This window comes from Synchiropus splendidus, chromosome 16, assembly GCF_027744825.2.
Source record: "Synchiropus splendidus isolate RoL2022-P1 chromosome 16, RoL_Sspl_1.0, whole genome shotgun sequence".
Classification (NCBI taxonomy): Eukaryota; Metazoa; Chordata; class Actinopteri; order Syngnathiformes; family Callionymidae; genus Synchiropus; species Synchiropus splendidus.
In genome coordinates this window covers 17,249,791-17,275,949 of record NC_071349.1, presented here as the reverse complement: position 1 = coordinate 17,275,949, position 26,159 = coordinate 17,249,791, and the positions used below count along the sequence as shown (strand labels likewise).

Sequence of the window (26,159 nt, the reverse complement as noted above, 5' to 3'; positions counted from 1 at the left end):
GATGGAGGGTTTACATTCAAGTTCACCTCTTAAACCTTGTAAAAGTCTTTGGAATAATGGCTGAGAATACAGGCAATTTATTTGGTGTTTATTCTCCATAATTTGGGAAAAATGTAAATACGTCAACACCTTCGCAGTACTTGTATTTTTGTGTGCTAAAATAGCCTTCGAGGTTCTGGGCTGCTAAAGTACACGGCAGTCTTTGTTGTCCTCACATAAGAAAGGCATTTACGTGGCATTGACTGACACCATGAGTTCCTGTTGCCGTGGCACTATTCCCCCACCGGATGGTCCGGAAAAACACTTTGGGTTGAGTTTTGATTATGATTCAGGTGACCATAATCTCTCAGAATTCAGATTATGTTGTCAGAAGAAGGATTACGTGCCACTTGAAGAGGCTTATTTACTGCAGCAAATTGTTAGCAACTAACAAGAGCGGCTAATCCTTCTCACAGGGAGAGATGAGGGCGGGGACTCAGATGATCCGTCCCACCATGAAGTGCCCCCACACCACAACTCCATTCCATGAAAACCGAGCAGAGGATTGACAGGGGCACTTGTGTGGACTCTACAAATTGGGATTATCCATGGAGTTGGTGTTTTTTTTTGTTACGAAATAAAGGTGGTTAGCCGACCGTACTAAGACGTTTATCAGCGTAACGCTCCGAGGTGGTGAATGACCTGGACACACGAAGAGGCTGAGCACCGGTAATCAAATAGGGGGGAATCACTGAGGTGGAATCCTTGGACCTTGTACATCCCCAACTTGGCGCAGCCAACAGACAAGGGTCCAGAAGGAGGCTTAGAGGATGAGGCCACGTGGCCCAGCAGGGATTATGAGCAACAAGTAGAAGGTAAAGAGATTAGACCCAAAACGGAAGCTGCTTTTTTAACCTCATCACTCTTGTCACACTTGCAGCTCCGAACACAAGTCCACGGGCCAGGAGTCCAAGCTCTCCGCACGGGCGCCGGACTAGGACCCCTGAAAAGACTTTCTGCACTTTCCATGACCTCCTGGATTTCCAGCGGTGTCTGCGCCCGGTCTCCACACTAATGACAACCTTGGGCATGAGAACCACTTAAACCATGCTTTTAAGGTCCAGACTCTTCTTCATTTTGTGTCTCCTGACCCACCAAGCCAGCCAATTCAAAGGTAAGATTATATCTGCGATAATCCCCTCTGATAGAAGTGCCTTCACCCGGAGTTGGCTGTGAAGAACTTGTGCCGTTTCATCATCTCAACGATTCTCGCAGGAGCATTAGCGGCCGGCGAGGCAGTCTGAGGTCGGCGTATTCATTCTGAGTGAAATGGCTGTTGACAGACAACAGATGAGATAGATAGCATAATTCTATCAGTGATAAGATTTGCGTCGGCGCTGGCTGTCTTGTTCGGTGCGATGTGCCCGGGTGAGCTCATTATGTTGAAGGAAACAAAAGCCATTCTGTTCCCCGCGTCGCAGGACGCTAATCTTTTCTGGCTTGTAATTCTGCGGCGAAGCTTCTCGCGGCCACACACTCTTGCCGAGGGCCTCGTCCGTGTGCATGTGCCGTATCCTGCGGCTCACACAGTTCTCACTCACGTTTTTTGCCGTGTTGTCCAGAACTTCGCCCACCTTTTGGCCCGCCCCAGTCTTTGAAGCCGGACCGGGCTGTCAGACAAGATCAGGGTCCGTCAGCGCAAACGTTAATTGTTCGACATTCTTGGCATGTTGCTGTTTTCGGACCAATTTGTGAGGAAGGCGAGCTTTGTGTAGCGGAGAGACTGATTCCAACACGTAGTCCTCCGTCGTGAATGGACATTGGCTTTCATTTCTTTCAGCTGCAGCGTTGTTTTTGGTTTATTTATGAAAGAATAGTTATGAAAAAGATACTTTGGTTCTACGTGCCAAATATTTACCTTACGTCTTAAATATTACCAGAGGCAAAAACATGTGCAATGTTATTTTGAAAATTGAAATGTTAAAATTTTCAAAACTGAGATTTTAATAAGTAACTAATATTTCTATATTTTATTTCGGTTTGGTGCCTCCATAGCAAAAAACGATGAAAACCCCTTTTTCAGCAGGATATAAATATAAACATGAATAAACCAATAAATAAATTGAAATAAAAATAAAAAATGAACAAAAACAAAACAACCATTGTCATCTGCATATTTTCCAATATTCATATAGCATTTATACCTAATTTGAGTTGGTGAAATATGAACTTTACTAAAAAAAAAAAAAAAAAAAAAAGAACAAGGCTAAAAAAACAGTTATGGAAAAGTCAGCCCTGTTAAAACGGGCAGATGATTTATTCCTCTTTCTCTTCCTCGTCCTCATCGTTTCTGACTTGTTATTGAAACTGCAGAGACGACCGTGTAATGAAATGTCAGAGTGAAATAAAGACCCCATTCATTTAGTGTCAAGTCGGCCTTCAAAATCTTTCCAGATATTTTAGTGAGAAGGCCCCGGCTAATGCAGCGGTCGATGTGACACATTCCAGCTTGTGACGTTGTTTACCACAGTAAATAACCAGATTAAAAACCAAAAAAAAGGAGTTGTGCTTGACAGAAGGTTTAGCAGGTTGGCTTTGATCCACGGCGCTATTCGGACGGGATTAGTTTAACCACGGGTGGCGCCATTCATTCAGGTCCCAATGTCAAGAAACTACCTTCAGGTGAGCCGATGAATCGCCGCAATTTTTTTAAATTTATTGGATTATTTGGCTGTTCATTCTGTTATCGCTCTGCCAGTTCACGTCCTGATGGAAGCTGCACATTGGGCAGACTCACTTCAGCCTCAGAATTTCCAAAGCAAACTTTGAAAGGGGCAAACATCCTGCTTCCACTCGTCGATGTTCGTGGCACGACATGACAGGATAAGACGCCGCACCCTCCTCTTAAGCCTGAAAGTTGGGCCTCTTCCAGCACCGAGCTCTTGTCTGACATCAACATCAGCACTGTGAAGCTATTTTATCGTGAAGTCTCTCAAAGTTTCTCTCCTGCAGTCGGTGTTTGGGGGCTCATTAATCCCGGATTAATGACTTAGGAAGTCCACTGAGGTTTGCCACCTGGCATCACAATGAATGACTTTCTTATGAAACATTTCTGTGGAATAATGTGCCTGGTGATCGGAGCTCTGGGTCGTGTATAAGACGGGAATTAGAGTGTTATAATTCCTCCCCAGTGTGTTGAGTTTGTTTTCTGAAGTAAGGTGATCAGGAAATGAGGCCAGTTCTCTTTGTGCATTCAGCAGTGAATTTCTCCCCGTTTCAAAGTGAGGACTTCGCAAAGTCACTCTTTCAAATATACATGGCTCGCAGCTGAGAGGCGGTCGGCGCTAAATTCGCACGGACAATTGTCCAGTTTAAAGGAAACGTCGTAATCCCCAGCTAATGCTCTGCATAGTTAATGGCCAGAAAACAGCTAAGCTACTTAAGTTAGCTTTTGTCCAATTTCATTCACATTTGTCTGGAAAAAAAAACAAACAAAGCAGGCGCTGAAATGATAAAAGTAGTGGTGGGACTTTAACAATTTAATTTAATTTAATTTAATTTAATTTAATTTAATTTAATTTAATTTAATTTAATTTAATTTAATAAAAACAGTTTGCTCTCCAGAGTTGCTGCTCCACTGATCCCACTGATGCACAAGACACGTGGCAGCTAGGATGAGAACAACAACAACAAACATGGAGGAATCATCCCTGAACAAAAGCAAACAAAAGCTTCTGTTTGCTTTTGTTCAGGGATGTTTTTCACTACACAATGTCCAGGGTTTCCACCACTCTGAATGGACTTATAACATTGAAATTCTTGAACAAATATTTTCAAGACATTAAAAGAGCTTTAGTTTAAAAAAGGTGAGATAAAAACTTGAATATAGCCACCATTGTGATTTATTGTGCTATTGTCAAACTGAGGCAAAATAAACGAAATACATTTTGTTGTTTAAATGTATCCATCATTTGATTCAGTCATATACAAAATTCATTCAAATTGAAAAATGTGGCTTCTTGTGGCAAATATTGTTATACAGTTAAACTGTGATTAATTGAGATGAATTAAACACAAATTCTCGAATGAATTACATTAATTTTTTTAATCGAATCCCACCACTAGATAAAAAGTTATTCGAGTGCCTGTTGCTCCCACTGGACTCGAGGAAGGAGTCGATGTTTTCTTCAGTCAGATGAGACGAGAAAAGATTATTTGAGGACAAACTGAAGACGATTCCGGAGAAAACAACAGGTAAACATTCCAAGGAGACATGACAATAATCAATAGTCATTCTGTAGAAGATTGCAGCGGCGGAGTTTATAGCTCTCCATTGTGTGTTGTTACAATGAGTTACAGACACGATACAAAGCCAAGCAGCACACGTGTATGTGAAGGATGATAAGAGGAACCCAACCTTCTTGAAAATCTTCTCTTTGTATTCCCGCAGAGTTCCAGCATCCTGGCTTACCTGGACTCAGGGATGTTAAGTTCCGTCATTTTCTACAATCCTCCAGACAAGTGAGACATAAAACAGACGTCCACCTGGACGGACATGGAGCTCGAGCCAAGAGGTCAGCGGCGGTCCTCACCACGGGGGTCAAGGTCTGTCCCCAGGAGACCATGAAAGCTGTCATCGGCAGCCACCGGGCCTACTTCAAGCTCCGAGGTAGGTCCTCCACACCATGGCTGGTTTTGGAAGAGCATAGATTGGTGGTTAAAAGACTGTTAGAAAAGAGTAAAGGTGAAGTGCGTCTTGAATTATCAAGCAGATTTTCATCTATTACTTTGTTGAGAATATATTTTTTTAGGAAGCAACGTTTTTTTTAGTACGAAAAGAGCCGCAGAGGATAAAGGCTGTTCAGCAAAATTAACTACAACCAGAGATGTGCACTCCACCACTAGAACACACCTGAATGGAGTGTGGGCTGGAGCTGGGACAGGGATGAGGCCAGTCTGGGACAGAGCGTGACTTGGTTTATGACTTTGTCACAGCCAAACTGCACAGAAGCGCACATTCAGAGCTGGACACGCACCGGGCACCTCTTCACTTCTGGAGAGACCTCACTCACTCGGCAACCCCTCCCACATGCAGCGGCCACACACATAGAGGAACAGCCACCTGCAGCAGACACTCTACATTCACTCCTACAAAAGACTATTTTAAGGCTTGGAACGCATTAGTTCTTTTTCCATTCATTGTGATGGGAAAAATCGATTCAGATTTCTAACAATTCGCTTCTCGAACGGCCATCTGGAACAGATTGTGGTCGAGAACCCAGGTACCACTGTATAATGTAAAGAAATAAACATGTTTTCTTGCCTCGAGAGCCTTCACAGAGCAGTTGAAGTGCCTTGGGTCTGCTGCTGCAAATGAGTGTAAATGGCTCGTGCCTCCTCACAGATGATGCCCTCCGTCATGGTATCTCTTGTGGGCTTCTTCTCCGTCAACCACACGTCCGTCGCCATGCCGACTACACTCAGACGTCACTCCTGCTTTTCTGTGATTTCACGCTTTATTTCAATAGAGATCGACTGCGTCAACGTCTCATTCCACGAAAGAAAAAAATGAATTCCTGAGCAAGAGCAGAAAACGTGAGCGCGTCCTCTTCATGGTAACCATGTCAACCAAAGCCACGCTGCAGAGACACAGACGCACCTTCAACAATGCACTTCATATTTCACTAAGACGCCACCGAGGAAATGTAATGAAGATGTCAGATTTAAGTGGCCAGAATAAAAGTGGACTGAAGCAAAATAGTCACGCGTCAACCAATATCCTCCTTCATTTCAGCCTCTCTCGGACAAACGTGGTCATTAAGCAGTTAGCCATGATGTGTTTCATTGTCGGGATGCAATCACGCTCTCGGAGGGAATTATGGGCTGTAATTTGTGCTGGACTCAGACAAAGCCGCAATAAACTCCTTATACTGGTGAAATAATTCATTTTTTTCCCCAAGAAAACATTAAATTCCCAACATGCCTGGAACAATAGCAACAAGGCTCTGGTCGACTTCGCCCTGGGCCTAGTCTGTTGGCAGCGACTTGTGACTCGGAATGTAACAGCTACTGGTAAAATGATACACCACGGTAAAATACAAGACAACAGAGCCCTGGAAGTGACATGCATGACTTTATTTTTTTTTTATCCTGAGATAAAATGTTTTTCAAATCTAGAGACTTTAGATTTAAGATAAAAATGACCACGAGATGATTGGTAACTCGATTTTATCTCAAGAGACAATGGTAAATGTCAGCGCATGCGTAACTGCCTCTTTGCGTAACTGCCTTTTGTCGACATCCACCTGTAACCACTATGTCTCCCACAGCTTTGTAACTGTTCATCCACGTTGTCCATCATAATACAGAATACGTGGCTGCGCTTTAAGCATCTGAACAAGTGCCTTCTGCTCAAAGTAATACCACATGTGGCTAAGCCATATAGACTCTCCGTGTGAGTCATACCTAAATGACCAAAAATCTGGTCGGTCCATGGCGCTTGTCCTCCCACAACTGACTGACTCTACCTAGAGATTTATTCACAAAATCTGGTCATGACAAGATAATAATAATTTCGAGATACAAATGATCACAAAAAAAAATTTATCTCATGAAAAAAATTATCACGAGATAACTGGGATAAAAAAAAATAAAGTCACGCATGTCACTTCCGTACTACGAGGGCTGCGTAACACGTATAGCTTAGCCACATATGGCATTATTCTGAGCAGAAGGCACTTGATCAGATGCTTACAGTCTCATTCTATAGTCTGACTTTCAGACAGTGATCGACAACGTTGACCAACAGTTACGTAGCCGTGGGAGACGTGGAGGTTACAGGTGGATGTCTACAAAACGCTTTGCCAGAGAGGCAGCGACGCATGCGCTGACATTTACCCTTGAGATCGAAATATCTGGAGATACGAATTATCACGAGATAACAGTTATCTCGAGATAAAAAAAGAAGAATAAACACATGCATGTCACTTCTGTACATGACAGTTAGCGTTACCGCTCCGATAAGAAGGGCCCCACATGGGCTTTTAATAAGGACGCAGAAGGAAAGCAAAGGCTTCTCTGTGATGGGACGAAACACAATGATGAGTGATCTCCGTCACCACCAGGTAAGGTAAGTCCATTCACGTGTTACAGTCTTCAGCAGCTGTGCTACTACTACTGTGTCAGATTGGATTAGACACAAGTATCTATAAGACAGGACTCTGGAAACATGGAGACATGTGAACCTGGAAAAGAAACTCCAGCTGTTCTTTACTCTGCTCCATTTCCATCCCCGAAATGAAGTTAAAACTATTATGTGAAATTGAATTAAACATTCATTCAAGTTAACTTTAATGTGAAAATGACGCGTCTCATGTCTATCAAACTGTCATGCTTCAATAAGGGACCCAGAGATTTTAAAGGTTTCCTCACATTATTGTGTGTGTGTGTGTTTTTGTTTATCTATCCTTGTGCTTTTGTAGGGACATTTTTGCCGGTCCCCACAAGGTTAAGTCTCAGTTTGAGAATGAAAACTTCAGAATAGCTATAACTGGGTTCAACTTTGGTTGAGACTTCTGGATGGTTTAGTTTAGGGGGAAAGCATGATGTCAGTGAGAGGTCCTCACAAAGATAGAGATTGAAGCAGGTGTGTGTGTGTCAGGCTCATGATAAAAATACCATTGTAATGAGTAGAAACCGAGTTGGGGATAAATATTTGGGACAATATTTTCGTCACTGCTTCAATTGAGGCGCCAGATTCTTATTGACTTGTTATTGTTATTGCGGATAATATGCTGCGAAGTGATGCACTTTTCTGTCATCACTCTCATTAGCCTCAGCCAGATGACCTGATTCACCAAAGAATGATAATGATGTGTTTGTTTTTTCCCTTATTTATAGAGCGATGGTGCGGCAAGCAGATGCAGTGGTGCGACTGTGCTTCATTTGATTTGCATGCATCATTTGTGTTGGCCTAAACGCTTGCATGTTGTTTTTTAAAATAAAACGGCGCTGAATGATTTGAGTGTCTTCACGCATTTCCTGAACATTTTGAACGCGTTGCAAACGTACCAGGATGCTAATGATAATAGCTGTTTGTTTTGGTGTTGGTGCCATGCAAATTTCACACTGTTGCATCTCTACCTGGTGGAATCTCCGCAGTCTGTCAGGAGGCCATTTGGGAGGCGTTCCGCATCTTTCTGGACCGGGTTCCGAGCTCCGAGGAGTACAGGGTCTGGGTGTACGCCTGCCAGCATGAGAACCTGTGCATGGACGACCTGGCCCAGAACTTCAGCAGCTCGCAGGAGCACCTTGACATGGTTGCCAAGGTCAGTGCTCCGTCTTGTGTCCAACAAACCTCCGCAGTCTTGTTAATGATTTTGTTTCGGTCTTTCAGCGGGTGGAGGAACAAGCTGAAATTGAAGGGTATGTGCGAATAGTAGTTAATATTCCCAGTGTCCTTGTGCTGTGATGATGTAGCTAGCGATGTAGAGGTGGTTAACTTGTTATAAGCTGCTCAAAAAAGGGGAAGACACAACTGTTAGAATGCAACTTAACAACAGTCAAGACAGACGGTTTATCAGTTTCACCTCAAGCGATGCAGATAAAACACAAAAAGAGTCGATAAAAGAATGGTTCCACACACTCACTCAGCTTATTCTTTCTGCCAGAATAGTTTGGGATTTCACCAGTATTGTACTGTTACCGCAGTGGAGAAGGGAAGCAGCTCTTTCGGGACGGTACAACCACGTTTCTACAGCAGCAGGAAAGTGATCTGCTCCTCTGAGTATAGAGGTATCAGAGGAGCAGTGCAAAATGACCTGGAGCTGGTGGCTAATACACATGTTGCCACTTCAAATGTGCAAAAAACAGGGTGTCAATGCCCGCAAGTTGGGCCTATGATCAAGGCTCAACGGAATCTGTCAGATACCACCAGGGTTGGTAGAATCCCCACTGGCACTCTGAAATCTTCAGGGTTTTGTGGTCACACCTGGTTGCACGTGTGGCTGATGGGAGAGAGTCTGGAGATGCCACATCATTCGCTCTCTATACGTCTTCAGATACCTCTGTTGGCTGACTACCATTTGGGCTCCTCAGACCCACTGTCTGACTATATGCTTGTGCAACAGACTTCCACCAGTATGTAGCAGGAGTGAGTCAGTAGTTCATGCATGATGACAATATTGATGCTATGTACTGACCTGCCTGCAACCCAGACCTGAATCCAATCGAGCCCCTCTGGGACATTATGTACTGTTCCACCGCCACATCGCCTGTGCTCTGGGTTTGGGAGGCGATCCCTCCAGAGAGAAGCCTGCCCAGACACGTGGTGGCAACACACATCGTGAAGGGTCAGGGGAAACTTCCTCACGGGTTGGGTCAGATAAGCCCACTTTAGTTTGGAGTCTGAATCCAGACCTGTGCGACTGCATCCTGTTTATATTTTTATTATGTTGTTCTCAGAACCTCAGTCATAAAGATCCGGTTTCCTCAGGAATATTGCAGCCACAGATCTAGGATGTGTTGTTCAAGCATTCCCTTTACTTTTTTGAGCAGGGTTGTCTGTCTCTTTTCTTCTGCCTGCCTTTAATCCGTCCATTCGAGAAATGCATCTTGTTTGAAATGGAAAATATGATGAAAGTAACACAGAAGCTATTTTATCTCGAGGGGTTAACAAAAATGTTGTCTTGCCAGGCCTCTTGAAGGAACTGCCGAGCCAGGAAGAGACTGTAAGTTCAACCCAGGACTGATACCTAGCTAGTGGTGATGGGTAGATAAGGTATCATGAAACAGTGTCCTAGTTCTCAGAGGCCACTTGATGGCGCTGCTGGTTTAGAAAGGATGTGAGGTTTCATTGAATGAGCATTTTACAGCAGACAGTGCCATCTGGTGGCCTCTGAAAATCAGGACACTGTTTCATGAAACCTCATCGACCCATCACTACAGGTTAGTAATGACTGACTGTTCTCACCTCTTCAGGCACCTGGACTCCGCCGGTGATTCTGATCCCAACGGAGAGCGACGTGGTGCGTTCACTTTCCGCATTCTTTTCAAGCTGAAAATGCAACGTTTGTTTTAACTGCACTGTATTTTTCAGACTAAAGTGGATCCCAACATGATAAAGGAGAACTACCAGGAGTACATAGTTGAGTTTAGCGTCACCGTCGCGGATCCTTCGTACAGCGAGCTCCTGAGTGATCCCACGGCTCCTGAGTTTAATGACATCTCCAGAGAGATAACAGAAAAGGCGAGTAAAACCATGCTTTATTTTAACTGTGTAAAAGGATTTTTACAGTGTTGAAGCCTAGTTCTTGTTTTGGAGGAATTTTAATTTGACTTTGTCCTTGAATCTACAATTTCAAAGCCACATTCAGAAGCATTTTAAAAGCTCATTACCAAAAAACAAAAATTGGATTAAAAGTTATCAGCACATGAAGATTCCAAGTGTCAGCGTCATTTTGTTTAGCGAACCTTTGTTCCATTTAGCTCCCAATAACTCCAGCGTGCCTTTTGTGACTGCCCTTTCTTGCTAGCATCACAGAAACTGCGCTAAAGCCAACAGCAGATAGAAGATCCTGCCGATTTAACTCACTTTATAAAGATGAATAAAGCTTTTACTAAGCCGCATGCTTTCTTCCGCAGATGACTCATGTATTTAAAAAAGTTCCAGGATTCAAAGAAATCCGCGTCCTTGGGTTTAGGTGAGTCAAAACACGCCCTTGTCGAATTTTCTTTTTGGCAATCTCTTGAAACGCACTTGGATTGTGCCTCAGAATGGAAGACGTATCGATGCGCTATGCTGTGATTTTCAATGGCGACACTGAACTGAGTGACGACCCTGGCATGAGCGCGATGGCGGCCGAAGAAAGCGACGATGTCAACGCTCCCAAACTGAAGGAGATCATAGTGAAAGCCTTAAAAGAGGAGCCTTTACTCCCAATCGACTTACAGACACTGAACTTCGAGTCTGGTGGGCACGTCTGCTTTTTCTGTTTGTCCACAAGCGTGTGGGCGGTTGAGTGACTGGCGTCTCTGTTCAGTCACGACAGTGCATCCGGTGGCAGAGCTCTCAGTGAAGCCTATCGACGGTGTCATCTCAGGCGACGGTGTCACAGAGGCCGTGATGGAGAGCAGCGCACCAACCCACCAGAGTTTCTTTCCCACCGTCGCGGTGGAAGAGCACTCCTCAGCGGAGTCTGAATCACACACCTCTGTGCCTTACGTCCCGTATGGGTTGACTTCTACTGTTGCACATGAGAGCACACGAGTGGGAGAAGGAGATGAGGAGCCAAGCGACGCTTCAACACCAGACCCGCCCGTGGAATCCATTACAGCGCAGGAAGAAGAAGCTCAGCCGAAGTTTGAGGAAGCGGCTGAAACGAATGAAGTTGTCGAGGAAATGCCAGAAGAGTCGGCCATTGAAGGTGAGATTCCTTTGGAGCTTAGCGACTCAGTCTTATATAACAGCAGTTCAAGTCAAACATTAAATTGTTTTATAATGTACTGAAGATTGCTTTTATGCGTGCTAGCATATTGAAGGTACAAATCACCGCGGCAGCCCTGTCAAAATTATTTATTTATAAATGGGTAACCGCTCTTGTGTTCCGATATATCAAAGGAGAAAATATTCAATGAAAGTCGTTCATTTTTTATTTATAGAAGGTTCGGCGTCTGGTGTGACGTATGGCCGTGGAACTGCGGTTGGCAATATGGCTGCCTCGCTAACTCTAAGGAACTGCTTGCACTCATCCTCGGAGATAAATTCAATGCATCACACGGGAATCATTGGCTGTTCCAAGTGGGGGAGAAGCACTAGCGGCTCAAATGGTATTTTGATTGTTAAAACGTAACGTAACATATCGCCATAAAACGAACGTTGAAAATTCACTTGCGCCACCTGGTGAAAGGAGAAGTTCATCCTAATACATACAAAAGGAGTCAAGCTCATTTTCGCGATCCCCCTGGTGGTTGTGTGGGGTACTGATGGTAGAGTTCGAGATCCAAACTGTGTCATAAGAGCAAGCCTTCTTCTTCTTCCGGCAGTTCACCACAGAAAGTCAACCTCCTGCTACTTAACCATTCCTCATCATGCCATTCCTTTCTTTCTTCGGAACCATCCACGGGGCTAATGTCACGCGAGAATGTTTCCGCTGGCTGAGAGAGTGAGCACGTTCTGCTTGCACACCGCCAAAACTGTGTATGACGTATGACTTCAAAAGTCATCCAAGCTTATCTGCTTTTGCTTTCACCTCCTGAAGGCTTCAAGCAGGGGGCCACAAGTTTATGACCGTGATATAAAGACTATATAAAGTATCTTTTGGTGAAAGAATTGAAGCAGAAATGATGATGTCAAAACAAAAATGGCCTCATGTGAAGCTTTCCAAAAGAGGGCTTGCGATATAAAACAACTGGAACCCCGACCAGAGGGCACCAACCATAGTTTTGCTTTAAATCGTGGGGGGATAATAAAGTAAATCGCCGATTAGTACGGCTGTAAGAAGCAACGCTCCTTTCCAAGGATGCCAACATTAATATTGTGATCTGAATTTTGCTTTAAAGAAGCTGAGCCTGCGGATGTGGAAGTACTCGTAGACCATCCAGTCGAAACACCAGCCCCGCAACCTGATCTACCACCCACCACAGTCGAGGCAGTCCTGCCAGACACCACAGCTACCACGACAACAGAAGAAGTGTTAGTCACGGAAATGGCCTCAACCGAATCATTTATCGGGAACGTGATTCACGAGACGGAACCAAGCGAGGAACCCAAGCCTGCGCCTACTGCGAGCACGGAACCCCCTGAAATCAACAGCGCTACGAGCGGAGCGCCGAGTGGTGCAACCCCGAGCTCAACCGATCCCTCTCTTCGGAATTTTCAAGAGGACGTCGAGGCCATTCAAATAGGAGCAGGGATAGAGGTGGAGCAGCCGCTGGAGGAGGAAGTCGGGAGCGGGGTGCCGTTGGAGTACGACGAAGGAATGTATGGATCGACGGCAGCACCGGCGATAAGACAAGCGAGCACTCCTCTGACGGCAGCTTTGGAAAAGAACAAGGAATTGGTGGTTTTCTTTAGCTTGAGGGTCACTAACATGATATTCTCAGATGACCTTTTCAACAAGAGCTCGCCAGAGTATAAATCACTGGAGAATACCTTTCTGGAGCTGGTAGGTACACATGCTTTCGTGCTGGACATCATGATTATGCACATGCTGTTGTCGTACTTTCTGTTGTAGCAGCAGGTAGAAATATGTGTCGGCAACAGTTTGAACAGGATTTTCCCAAAATGGTGCTTAGTCTGGGTTTGACTGACCTGCACATGTAAGGATGCACTTTTCTTTTGCAGCAAGCCTTATTTTGAAACCTGCCAACCAAAAATGTTACTTTGAATGTGGATTTGCTGTTGTGACCGTTTTAAAATCTTTGCCATGACTTGAGCCAAATTTAAAGGTTGAGCGCTAAGGAATGAATTACGTTGGTCACATGATTGTGTTTTGCTTAGACACAGCACTCTGGGCCCAAAACGCCGCCAAACCCTGGAGCTTCCAGAAAGTATGAGCCTAAGAGACAGAAGATTTTAGCCTCCATACCGGTACTTTGTCTTTCGACGTCACAGCCATTCTAGTCCTCAACTAACCTCTCCGTCATGCAGTAACTAACTCCAACCAAACTAACACCTCAACTCTTCAAATCACCTTTGAAATTCATGGAGATTACTACAACCTTGTTATGTGTTTTGTTGTGCTGGTATTAGCAAAATATTTCTCTGTTTGCCTTAAAGACTTTTCGAAGGGTGCACTCACACTTAGCTGTACCATGCTAAATATTAGAGATGGGTCGATGAGGCATCATGAAACAGTATTGCAGGGTTGACAAAACAGTGTCCTCATTTCATTGACATAGTTGTTGTCAAGTCTAACAGCAGACAGTGCCATCTGGTGGCCTCTGAATAGCAGGGCACTGTTTCATGAAACCTCATAAACCCTTCGATACTGTGTCGTGAAACCTTATCCACCCATCTCTACTAACTATTGAATGTCTATTTCTCACCGGTCTGGTCATGTTGCATATCGAATTAAGGCTTATTGTGCATATCTATATGTCACATGGCAACTGAGTTGCAAAACATTCCTCTCTTGACAGTCGCTTCATTTAGTGTTGCTATTTTCAGGCGTTATCTTTGGCAGCTAGTAACTAACAAACACCAATGGACAAAGTACAAATACAGGCAAACAAAAGCACAAATGAAATTCATGTTTTTGGGAAACAGGGTACCGACTTTAACAACAATAGAGACTTGAGGTACTTTGTTGGCGATCACCGAACCAGAGAGGCTCAGAGGGTTTTGTGCATTCGTATATCAGTCAAAATACACCTGATGATGTGATAGGAGTGAGAATGTGTTGCACAAATGTATCTAAAATATGTCAGCAGGGATCTTCAGGCATTAAGTCACACATATTACATTGATGTTTTTTATCAATAATGTTCCCAAAAAATTGTGTGCTTGAGTGTCATGTTAGAACATTTTCAATATCTGCCCACACCAAAAACTCTGCGATGTTGGTGAGCTAGTTGGTGATGTGCTTTAATCTAGTGTTGGATGTTGTTTTGAATGACATGGCAGGTTGAAACTTTGACGCTGAAGCGTGTTTAGCTTTTAAAACAAAGGCATTGCAGGCAGGTTTATGAGCACTACTGATGGGCTGAATATGACACATCATGAAACAGTGTCCTCATTTTCAGAGCTCAGCAGGTGGCGCTCTCAGTTTAAAATGCATGTATGGTGTCATTGCAAAGGTTGTTCAAAACCAAAGCTTTCGGAGCAGAGAGTGCCATCTAGTCGGCGCTGAAAATGAAGGCACTGTTTCATGAATCCCATCACTAATGTGCAGTGTTTTTGAGCCACATTCTGAATCCATTCAAATACTGGGGGTCCTCGCTTGCGTGTAAACCTCTCAACTGGGACGCAAATCTGCAAGCTAGAAAACGTCTTGAAGGCACGGTACACTTCAGTATATGTGAGTGCTCCCTGAAACACAGTTGCATATTCACAATGACTTTCCTGTGATCCTGTCTTTTGATGTTGTTGGCTGAATAAACAAAATATATACAACAAATAGCTTGAACGCTGGTATTGGTAGCAGCAGCTGTTCGCACAGAGACATGTTGAGCTATGTCCATAAATCCTGCCTCTAAATGAATATTAATTTCCATGAGACAAACAGGCTGCTCAAAGCCACCCTAAAATGTTATATTTCTCCTTTCCTTTCTGGGAAATTGATTTTAATGTGCAAATACTGCACATCAAACTGCCAGTAAGACGATAACTAACCTTGACAGACCCGTACTTACTGTCTCCTTTGTTTACGATGCTTATACAACTGCTGATTATGCGGTTTTATTCGCATAATAGGGTTATTGATTTCTTAATAGCCTGACAAGAAAACGTCTGAGATCATTTGCGATGAAAAATATTCCGAGAAGGGAAAACGGTGTAAGTGGAAAATAGGAGCGTTCCGAGTTCAGACAGGTGATGGCGCTGTGCTCTGAACGACCTTTGGACTGACTGAGAGAGATGCCTTCACTTTGCTCAGCGGTGCAAGATTCTCGCACCAGCGACTTAATGCGACTGACTCACGAGTAAGAAACAGTTTCAGCTTCATCTTCGACCGCACACGTCATTGAGGATAAACTGGCCAGGGCTAGTCGGGGTCACGGGGCCCTATCTGAGTCACTCTTGGACTGTTGCAGGGTTGTGACTTGTGTTAAGAGGCTTTACGTAACTCAGCTCACTTCCAGCTCTGCACATATATAAACGGGCCCAATCTGCTTAGCACAACATCAGTCAGGCTTGAGTGGACAGCTGCATGTGCGCTGCCACGTTCGCTCTCTCTGGACACGCTGGTGGAAGACAAACCAGATGAATGCCAACTAACTTTCTATGTTTCATATAGTCTGCATGAGCAGTGTTGACAACACTCCAGCGGCTAGGTTAAGGGTCACATGGCATCCGGATTCATCCGAATCTTTCCCCGCTGAGGGTAGTTTAGCAAGACACATAATAGATGGTCCTTCTATTCAAGACCCAGTATTGACTCGTCGACTGACTCAGTTTTTTAACCAAGGATAGCAGCCTTAGTTCTCATTATCTGTCCATTTGTAATGTGTCTTCCAAGAGCTCTAAACACGTCATGTAGTTTTTCTGGGACTTCAATACCTAGAAGCTAATGTCCCTCTTTATACGACGACGGAACATCTCTATAAATGACACTTCAAGTGCTCAATCGCCAAAATTCAAACAAGTCTTGCTCTATCAGTCTCCATTTTGATTACTAGCGGCAAACTTTATCTTTCAGGGAGAGTTTCAAAATACAAAAATTACAGTCAGTGTTTTTTGGCCTCGTGATGCACTGTTTTTTTCTTTCACGTCCAAATCAGTTGTTGAGATTTACGATCTCTGCTTCTGTAAAAGCAGCCAGTTGAAGAGCATGCTATCTTGATGCACCGTGGGTGATGCAGTATTTGGTTATTTTAAACTTAGTAGTACTATTAAGCCATGTATTTAAAGCTCTTACGGGCCATATTAAACAACTTGGAAAGTTGGCTTCCGGCCCTTGATCTTCTCGGCGAGCGGAATCATGTTTGTTATTTAGCATTTGGGGACCAAAGAAGAGTCTAAAAATATCTTCCATCTTAAGAAGTGATGTCCCATCTCTCAATGGTTGAGCTTCTCTGAGTAACAATCTGTTGACTGTCTTCACACTACACACGCTCAAGGCTGTCGCCCGGCAACTTTGGAGCATTAAACCATCGGAGTAAACACGCTGAAATAACACTCCATATCCAATCTTTAATGGTTGCCCAAACTGGGTTTCTCCTTTTCAGTCAATATATTTAGCTCCCAAGCAAAAGTAATGTGTTCAGATGCTTGGACTGGTGAGTATCCACCGTAGACAGTCGATATCCCCATTAGGATCAGTCGGCTAGCTTTCCTTTAAATGGGCTCCTTCGCTAAGGAAGCAATGGTGCGAGAAAAGAGGCCAATTTAAATGGACCCCACAGGTAGTATGGCACCTTAACTGTGTGGTGATAGATTCATCCACGCTAAGCTTGTGTAGTTCGCTTTTCCTTCCTCTTACTCCTGTACCTACTGGTTTGTGCAGCAACCACTAAAACTGGACATGGAGGTGTTTATACGATACTTGATCATGGAGCGACGCACTGGGTTTCCCAAAACAAGAACCAGTAGATACATGTGGAGAAGCAAATGTGCTTGTGAGCCAAGCTTTGACTGTTTGTGGGGTCTTGTTCGTAACAACGCAGATTAAACGGGGTTCTTTCAGAGAGTGGAGCCATTTTTGCTGAGAGAGCTTCAGTGGTATTGTCAAGGTCACCGAGACGCGGGCCGGCGACTAATCTCGACTCTTCATCTCCAACGTGACGCTGTGCATTAAGACAAATGGATGAGCTGCAACTTTGCGATGTGTGAGCCGCCGCACTGCAGTTCCTGGTCATTCTATCGGCGAAGTTGGCCTGTCATGGACTCCAGAGACAATTAGCTACCGCGAACAGGATCCCGGTAAACTGTCCTCCAGTGATAAGTGGAGTAACCCGATCAGAGCAGAGCTCCTTAAGGCCTCTTATCTGCCGCTGTACAGGCAGGCCAGCTACAGCATCGTAATCTCTGCCTCTCACACTTGTCTTTAGCGAAGTGGCCGGGCCAGGACTGATTCAGATCAATGAACACTGATGCAGGTCCATTACTGCGTGGTGGCTACACCTCCTTTCTCGGCCCGAATGGCTTCGTCGGTTCATATTACGAGCATTTAATCTTCCACTAAGTCATTGTCTCGCTGAAGCAGCAACGAGCTCTGGAGTTTTGATATTTCTGTCAGGAGCTGATGAATAGCACCGGCCACGTTGTCGATAGTTGCCGTTTTAGGTGACTAATAAGTCCACAGTCATTCAAGAGGCGTGTGAAAGCAGCTGCACGGATTGAGCAATGCGTGTAGAACCGGGTTTAGCACCAGGTTTAGCCTCAAAATTCACCATTCAGAGTTGGTAAACGGGGGATAGTTGACAGAAGAGCAGAAAAACTCTCAGTAAAAAGCATCCCTAGACCCGTATAACGTAGCGTGTTCTACTTCTGAAAAGTTGAGTGAACTAAATATCTATGTAGATGGAGCTACTATACACTTCCGCTGCAAAGAGCATATTTTGCGACGACGTCAGCGGTAAATGGGTCTATTTGAGAGGCGCAAATCACAGAACTCAAGGTCTGTTTTTGAAACGTGATGAAGAAAGGATTTAGATGAATATGGCAGCAGAAGTGTCAGCAATAGAAAAGTCAACAATGTCAGGAGTTAAAAAGTAATCAAACCACATTGAATTATATTACAATATATTGAGTTGTTATATTGGTGGATGAGGTCGTCCGCGAGGGAGTTTTTTCGTCGGTGAATTAAATGTAACCTGCTATTTTGTTCTTTCTCATATTGTGAACTGGTGTCTTGTGAAAAGTTACTTCTAACCTGGATGTTTACGATGTGTGAAGTGGAGGATGAAGGTGGAAGGGGCTTCAAACTAAAGAGCGCAGACCGAGTTTTCCGTTTCACTGAAGCTGCATTTTAATTCCATGTCTTACTCTTCCACTAATTCTTTAATCATGAATAGCTACTTAACACTGGGATTTAATTAATAATTAACATCAAGTTAGTACTAATTGATCATCACTGATTGAGCTCACGACTCAGCAAACTTCCGTCTGCGTGCTAGGAATTCCAACTGTGTCGGAAGCCTTTCAACCCGCTCTGTTCCTCCGCAGCTTCTTCCGTACCTGCAGTCGAATCTGACCGGATTCAAGCAGCTGGAGATCCTCAACTTCAGGAACGGCAGCGTCGTGGTGAACAGCAAGATGAAGCTGGACAAGCCTGTGCCGTACAACGTGACCCAGGCGGTCCAGTGCGTCCTGGAGGACTTCTGCAGCGCCGCGGCCAAAAGATTGGACATTGAGATCGACAGCCGCTCCTTGGAAATAGAACCAGGTGAGATTGGTTTTGTGGAAATAAGATGGAAAGCTTTGGCTGCTGCTTATTCAAGGTCGGAGCCGGAGTTCGCCGTAAATAAGGCGTATGTTGAGCAATAACAGTGACTAATGGACACTTTGCCGTAATCCGTCTGTGGAATTGACTTGTTAATGCGACACCTCTCTCTGCTGCCAGCGGACCAAGCCGACCCCTGCAAGTTCCTGTCTTGCAACGAGTTTTCCCGCTGCGTGATCAACAGTTGGACGAACGAGGCCGAGTGTTTGTGCGACCCGGGCTACAGCACCGTGGACGGTCTGCCGTGTCAGAGCACATGCGATTTGCAGCCGGATTACTGCCTCAACGGAGGCCTGTGCGAGATCATTCCGGGCCACGGAGCGACTTGCAGGTACAACAGAGACTCAAGAAAATGGGCCAACACTTTGCTCGCAAGTTGTTCTTAAGCATAAGGCTTCATTGAGTTTCACTTGTCATTGAAAACTGGCCAGAATTTAATCTCATTAAAATAGTGCTTCCGTCGAAAGGTTTCAGGCTTTAAATGTCAATAAAACAATACCAAGAGTTTTCAAGGCAAAAACAATTCATTAAATGCCATTAAACTGGGCATTATTGCGCCACTGACCTGACAGGTCCGGTGCTGAAGGGAAGATATTGATTTTTCAACTGCACTGCGGGCTTGAAATGAAAGTGAAAAAGGCAAGATCAAATTATAGGATTACGTAGTTAGGGCTGAGGTGAGCTGTTCAGATCGGATTAATGAATGAGGCTCCGGCTGAAATGAATAAGATGATGGACCTGTTCGGAGTCCGTCAAGTGATACAGTGTGTCAAACAAGAACGCTGCCTACAAAAGATCACAGATTTTATCCGCAACAACTCACATTGGCGGACACAGAAAGGATCCCAGACCCATACAACATCAATGAGTCTTCTACGGAATCGCGAAAATTCGGAAAATTAAAATGCATATTTTTCAATTTTGTCAGCAGTGGTGATAATGAGGTTTCATGAAACAGTGTCCTGATTTACAGAGGCCACCAGATGGTGCTGTCGGCTGTACAATGTTTGTACTTGAACAGCTAATTCAATAAAACCAAGGACGCCATCTTGTGGCACCTGAAAATTAATAAACTGTTCCATCAACCCTGGCATACTGTTTCGTGATACCAATATCACTAGTTGACTCATCTGACCCTTTGAAAGATATAGATTTGAAAGAATGTTTTGCTTGCTCTTTAGCCTCGCTAGCTATCACAAGAGAATGCAACGCTTGTGTATAATCTTGGTTTGAGGGACCACAAGTTCAAGATATACCTCAGTGTCATGGTTCACAACCACAAAATTTGGCAAAAATAAAGTATCATGAAACAGTACTGCAGGGTTGATGAAACAGTGGCCTAATTTTCAGAGGCCACTAGATGGTGCTCTTGAAATGATGTGAGGTTTCAATGAATTAGTTGTTCATGACCAAAATACAGTGCCATCTGGTGGCCTCTGAAAAGCAGGACACTGTTTCATGAAACCTCATCAAACCTTCAGTGCTGTGTCATGACCCCTCATCTACTCATCTCTACATTTAGAAAAATTGCAGGAAAAAAAGGCGTTCATGTTTGTCGATACTTTCTGTTGCAGATGCCCTGTTGGCCAGTACTGGCACTACCACGGTGAACGTTGCAATGAGCAGGTGTCCCTTCCTCTTGACCTTTCCACAATCATTACCTGCCTCGTGGGAAGCGTTTGCCTCATCGCCGCCATCATCGGCGTTTTAATATTTGTCAACAAGAAGTGTTTAAAGCCGAGGAAGGCTGTCACTCTGGTGTAAGTAAAAATACGCAGTGTTTTTTGGTTGTCCTTCCTGCTGACTGAGTTGTGTTGTGCTGCCGTCTACTTGCCCCTGTAGGCACAGCCCCTCCCCCTATGTGTTTGAGAATACGCTAAGAGTAAACCCAGTGTTCGAGAACGACGAAGACGCCTTAACGCAAGTGTCCACGCTGCCATGTGCCCCGAGTGTGGAACTTATGCAACATTCTGAGCAGGAACCTTACGCTTCGATTGAAAATATACATCTGAGTATCGAGGTACAAGCTGCCGAATTAGAACCACTAACCTGGCAGTTTAACTAACACAAACTAACCTGCACTGACATCAGCAGATTAAGATCTTAAAATGATCGTCTGATAATTTGGCGTCGAAGCCTCAGAAGGCGACGGATGAATCTTGAAGACCCTCAGCTGCCGTTCTGAAGCCGTAATCCCCGGACAAAACAGAAGGCTTTCTGAGGATCAAGCCGATGATCCGTGTTTATCTGATCGACTGTGGAAAGATGCATGCGGCGCTGTAGGTCAGACATTGGGTCTGACTCACATTCTGATGCAGCTGCGTGTCTCCACAGATCCCCCGACAACTCTACACAACCAGATCCGAAAAGTTAGTCTCAGAGATGGTGGACTTTCATCACTGCATACCACACAACGAGGTGAGTCCAACCTGTCGGGTGTTTTTTATTGAAGAGTTGATCTTAAAAGTTTTATGATGTTTTTCTTTTGGAGGAACCCTGAGTGACCAAATGAAACCAAAGCTGTGTTTCACCTGGTCAATTCAAGAAAAAAAAGAAAAGAAAAAGCCATTTTTTTTCTTCACTTTGGAAAATGTTGAAGAAAAAACACATAATTTCAATAGAAATGTGCTTTTATTCTTAGAGTTTTTAAGCAAGACGTGCCTTACAAAAGTGTTCAACCATGTTTCCAATTGATATTTTACAGCTCTATGACGCACTGAAAGGTAAAAGACATACTGGTTTTAATGAACTGCATAATGGATGATGATTCTTCATTTCCTCCTGATTTAAAAGTGTGTGTGGATTTTAATCAGTAGACGTTTTAATGAAGACAAATTACCGGACGATTTGTTTGATGGATCAAGCGATTCTTTAATGTCTTCCGCTTCCTCTGCAGACGTGGCGTCCATCAAATGAATACAGAAGCTGTCGCGTCGTAAGGACGTCGGACAGCGAGCGTTTTGAGGTGACCGTCGTTTGAGAACCGACCACACCCAACGACTGCTTTTGTTTCGCAACGACAAACAACCTTGTGCTACACGGATGTAGACCAGAGAGAAGTCGATGTTCATAGTGATGCAATTGTCTTGTTAGACAGAGAACTATGGATGTTTTAGGTTGTTTTAAATCAGAACCTTATATTTATTGTCGACAGTAAGGACAGTTCCTGTATAGCCTTGGCAAAAGGTTGTTCTTTCCTCACAATGAGGTATTTATTATTTACAGTTGGACACTCCAGACGGCGTCCTCACACCTTTAGATTGTGTTGTTGGAGGTCATTTTGTTCCAAAAGAGAGACTGAATGTAAACGCTGGCTACAAACGGACGTTAGAATTAGCCACTGTGCTTTTTCCTCTTGACCTTTGGAAGACTTTTTTTATGATATATTTTACATTTAAAAGCAAACAATAAAAAGAAATTTGTCATCACTTCCGCTCAGTTTCTTTACGTTATGTGACAATTTGCGACTCAAAAAGTTCCTGTACCTGCTAGTTGGAGGCACGTCTCGATCCCATTCCTCATTGTTGTGGCTTTTCATATGAATATAGGCGCTTCCATCACCTGGTGTTTAAAAAAAAAAAGGTTTTATTTACATCAAACACAGTACACAACTTATAGACAGAGCACACTGTGACTAGTAGAAACCAGGAAGCCCACAAGTTAAATAAGAAATATGCATAATACGCATTAAACTGGATTCCCGACAAAATATTAACACAATTATAAAAGTATTTCCAAAACCTATGCTTATTCTGAGTCTTGATATCAGGGGAAACCTTTAAAAAAACTGCATCAACACACAATACAATAAAAAGATTTATCTGAGCACAACTCACTGTACCTTCAGTGTTTTGGATGTGTTTGCACTGTTTGTCGGTATTACAGTGTCACAGGCGATACAAAATAGTGGCGATGTCCACTGTACGGTGCAACTCACGGAGGATACGCAAGGCTACTATGTTGCACGCAGAGAATTCATGAGCGTAATGTGTACAGTTCGTGAAAGGATCGGATTTCACCGAAGTCTCTAGGAGAAAACATATCAGTAGGTCACTCTTTGTCAACTTGTCTGGGTATGAACAAGTTCTGGCAGTATATATTGTGTCTCTCGTCATTGTACAAAATGATTACTTGCATGCGAGTACTCAAAGATACAGATACTATTTACTTGTGCCATCACACACAAAGTCCAACATGGGTGATGGTCACAAGTTTCACTGCAGTACAAAAACAAATTTCACAAAATTGTCATAAGACAACATTAGAAGTGAAGTGGTATCGGTTTTCTTGGTGTCGGTGCCCTTTCTACGAGCATGAGTAATCGTAGTAGTAGTAGCTAGGTATCAGACCGATACCCGATACTGGCATCGGTATTGGTGCATCACTAGAGCAAACTAGTGATGCACGTATGCTAGCTAACGGAGCTCAAGAAAAATTCAGGAAAAGCGATTAAAAAGGCATCCAAAGGAGACACACAAAGTTTCCCAAATATCTACCAGTTTCGGTCGAAAATCTTTGCTGAATACTTAACCAGTTCACTGGTAACTGTATCAAAGGGCCACTGAAGGTTGCCAGTCCTCTGGACCGTTCTACGAGGTGCAATCTCAAACGTCGGGATGACGGTTTGAGCGTCGACCCCGCCATTACACCAGCAATGAATTAGCTTCTGTTGCTAAAGAATCTGAGCGCTAATCTTGTTAGCTGTCAGTCACCCACAATTACGGAGTACGACAACACGCAGCCAATCAGCCGGTCCGCGCCAGTCGTTCATGAAGCTACAGAGGAACGGCAGGGCGAAGGTTTATTGTTAACACGACCCCAGTGCAAAGGCAAAAACATCAGAGAGGAAATCAAAACGCCGAAACGTCAATCGTTGTTAACTGCGGTCGCTTTGTGTAATTACATGCACCGGAGTAATTGTATGAAGGATTAGTGTCTGGGAGCCTTTTATCAAATATTCATAAACACACAAATCACATGATCAGTCCTGCTTAGAGTTACACGCTTCCTCATGCGCAAACCAAACACAAATAGAAAACATTTTTGAGAAACAAATAAATTACAATATTGAGACTCACAGTGGTTTATTTTGCAGGAAAAACCATTACAATGTCAATAAAACAAAAGTAACGTGTAAATGCATCGCTAGGCTATTTCATCTTCCACACACATAGAGGTTTAAATGCTAAACATTTTCCCATTAAGGCGTCCTCGGTGTTGTGCATTTGCTTTGTAATTTAAGGCCTCAGATAAACAGCATTTCAACACAAAAATCTACTTAGAATGAGGACCGAACGGCTAAAAAGGAGGTTAAAAAAGAGCTGTTAAAAGAGCTTATCATACGCAGCAGCAACCCTCTCGACGGTTTATCTTCCACACAGACCGCGGCAGCAGATTGGTCTTCATAATTCCACTTGCTTGTTCAAGCTTCATGACTCAGGGTGGTTGTCGTCTTCTTATCTCGCCGCCGTGGATCACTTGAGGAGACTCTGGAGCATGGCGGTGGCATACGTGGGCCGGGCCTGTTTGTTCTCAATGGCTTTCTTCAGGTACTGAATTCCATCACAGCGCTCCCAGATTTCTTCAAACTGCCTGGGGAGGATCTCTGCGCCCCTCTTCCGGGTCAAACCTGTCTCCTCCAGACTCAGCTCGCACATCTCCATGTCGTCCTTGCCTGTTGAAAAGGTCGGGTTTAACCACCGAACGACACTGGTTAGCATGTTCTAATTAGCAAAGCAAAGGCACTACCTTTACCCTTTCACAGACGATCGCACTGTTAGTCGCAGAGAAGCAGAGGGACAGCGAGATAATGCTTTTGACCTCTCACCGTTTCGATATTTCTCATCACACGCAGCGAGTCTGTGTATTGCTTCTTCTACTCGGCTTCCTTCCTTCTTTCTTGGTCCAACAGTCTCGACACAAGCTGACTCTCTGGTTCACTCATATATGACTTGCATATTTGTTTCAGATGGTGGCGACTTACCTGACTGAAATCAATGTCAACTTCTTACCGATACATTCTAGATTTGCTCCCCAACGACCAAAGTAATTGATGCAAACCCTCAATGGGGCGAAATTCAGCATTTTCTATGACATTATTGAATGAAATTTCTTAAAAATTTATTGCCACATTACCTGACATATTTGGCCACATGTATGCAAGTTCAAACAGACATAAGGAGCATATGGAGCCTGATGGAGTTACGACTTTACGCAAGTAAATGGCGGACAACTTTAATCTGAGCAACATTTGTGGATGTGTTTCAGAAATTTGTGGAGTAAATACAGTGGTACCTTGGTTTTCGAACGTTCTGGACTTCGAACAAGTCGGAGTTCAAACAAAAATTTCAAGATTTCTTTGCTTCAAATTTCGAACGAAAATCCAGAACTCGAACGCCCCGGAAAAAACATAACCTGCGCAGACCGATCAGCTGACCCACGATGCGCTTTGTTATTGTGTATAACGCAGCCTCTGTATGCAGACGTGTCCCGTTAGCTACATTATCGCTTCTTGAACGGCCTTCTGAAACGGATTGTGGTCGAGAACCCAGGTACCACTGTAGTGACTGAAATAGAGTCCCTTTGCCATCCATATGCAGGGCATACTGGACCCCAGTGCTATGCTTTACCAGGTAAAGCAGAGCATCAAACTGTGGTCAGAAATAGTTGCTGTGAACAGTAGTGATAGTCTTATGAGGCTTCAAGAAACAGAGCCCACTACATGGCACTCTCTGCTCTAAAATCTTTGGTTTTGAACTACCGTTCAAACGTGACATCTATCATCATTTTTAGCTCGAAAGCGCCACCTGTTGAGCTCTGAAAATGACGGCACTGTTTCATGAAGCCTCATCAGCCCATCACTAGCGAACAGTGATGACGCCCAACCATCATCACAGATGCATGAGAGATGAGGAAGCAGATATAATATAATCTAGTGAAAGTAATATAATTCACTATATCCGCTGACTTGTAACGCCAAAACTAGACGAGTGAATTTCTTCCCATCCCAAACTTTGGGTCACATTGGTCACATTTGACTTATTTACAGAATGGCTTTATGCGCTACAGTTTTGAAGCTGC

The 26,159-nt window shown here is 43.9% G+C and overlaps 2 protein-coding genes across 12 annotated transcripts in view; one reads left to right on the top strand and one right to left on the bottom strand.

The window, feature by feature from the left end:
* Positions 1 to 535: 535 nt before the first annotated feature.
* On the top strand, positions 536 to 22,507 carry impg1b (interphotoreceptor matrix proteoglycan 1b). 10 transcript variants are annotated; one of them, XM_053844654.1, is made up of 20 exons: positions 536 to 854; positions 920 to 1,153; positions 4,430 to 4,648; positions 8,140 to 8,306; positions 8,375 to 8,403; positions 9,673 to 9,707; positions 9,958 to 10,004; positions 10,076 to 10,225; positions 10,621 to 10,679; positions 10,752 to 10,948; positions 11,019 to 11,402; positions 12,538 to 13,142; positions 13,478 to 13,567; positions 18,803 to 19,022; positions 19,200 to 19,410; positions 20,654 to 20,839; positions 20,922 to 21,099; positions 21,414 to 21,497; positions 21,784 to 21,802; positions 21,976 to 22,507. In XM_053844654.1, the coding sequence occupies exons 2-20, from the start codon at positions 1,087 to 1,089 to the stop codon at positions 21,993 to 21,995; spliced, it is 2,967 nt and encodes a 988-aa protein (XP_053700629.1). In that variant the 5' UTR covers positions 536 to 854; positions 920 to 1,086; the 3' UTR covers positions 21,996 to 22,507. The 10 variants fall into 10 exon arrangements, 8 of the variants coding, with proteins under 8 accessions (XP_053700629.1, XP_053700631.1, XP_053700627.1 ...); XM_053844656.1 differs by lacking the exon at positions 21,784 to 21,802 and adding an exon at positions 4,105 to 4,233; XR_008412631.1 differs by lacking the exon at positions 20,922 to 21,099.
* Positions 21,747 to 26,159, bottom strand: part of myo6b (myosin VIb) — a 31,259-nt gene continuing 26,846 nt past the window's right edge. The window contains exon 33 of one of the 2 annotated variants that reach the window (XM_053844649.1): positions 21,747 to 24,753. In XM_053844649.1, the coding sequence (XP_053700624.1) occupies positions 24,554 to 24,753 (200 nt within the window). In that variant the 3' untranslated portion in view covers positions 21,747 to 24,553. The remainder of the gene's footprint in view (positions 24,754 to 26,159) is intronic. The other variant, XM_053844650.1, reaches the window with a different exon arrangement.

Excerpts from the sequence above, each read along its gene's own strand:
- impg1b (XM_053844652.1), top strand. The coding sequence starts at position 1,087 with ATGCTTTTAAGGTCCAGACTCTTCTTCATTTTGTGTCTCCTGACCCAC. Across the intron at positions 10,226-10,620 it reads CCAGAGAGATAACAGAAAAG|ATGACTCATGTATTTAAAAA; the intron begins GCGAGTAAAACC and ends TTTCTTCCGCAG. Across the intron at positions 19,023-19,199 it reads CTCCTTGGAAATAGAACCAG|CGGACCAAGCCGACCCCTGC; the intron begins GTGAGATTGGTT and ends CTCTGCTGCCAG.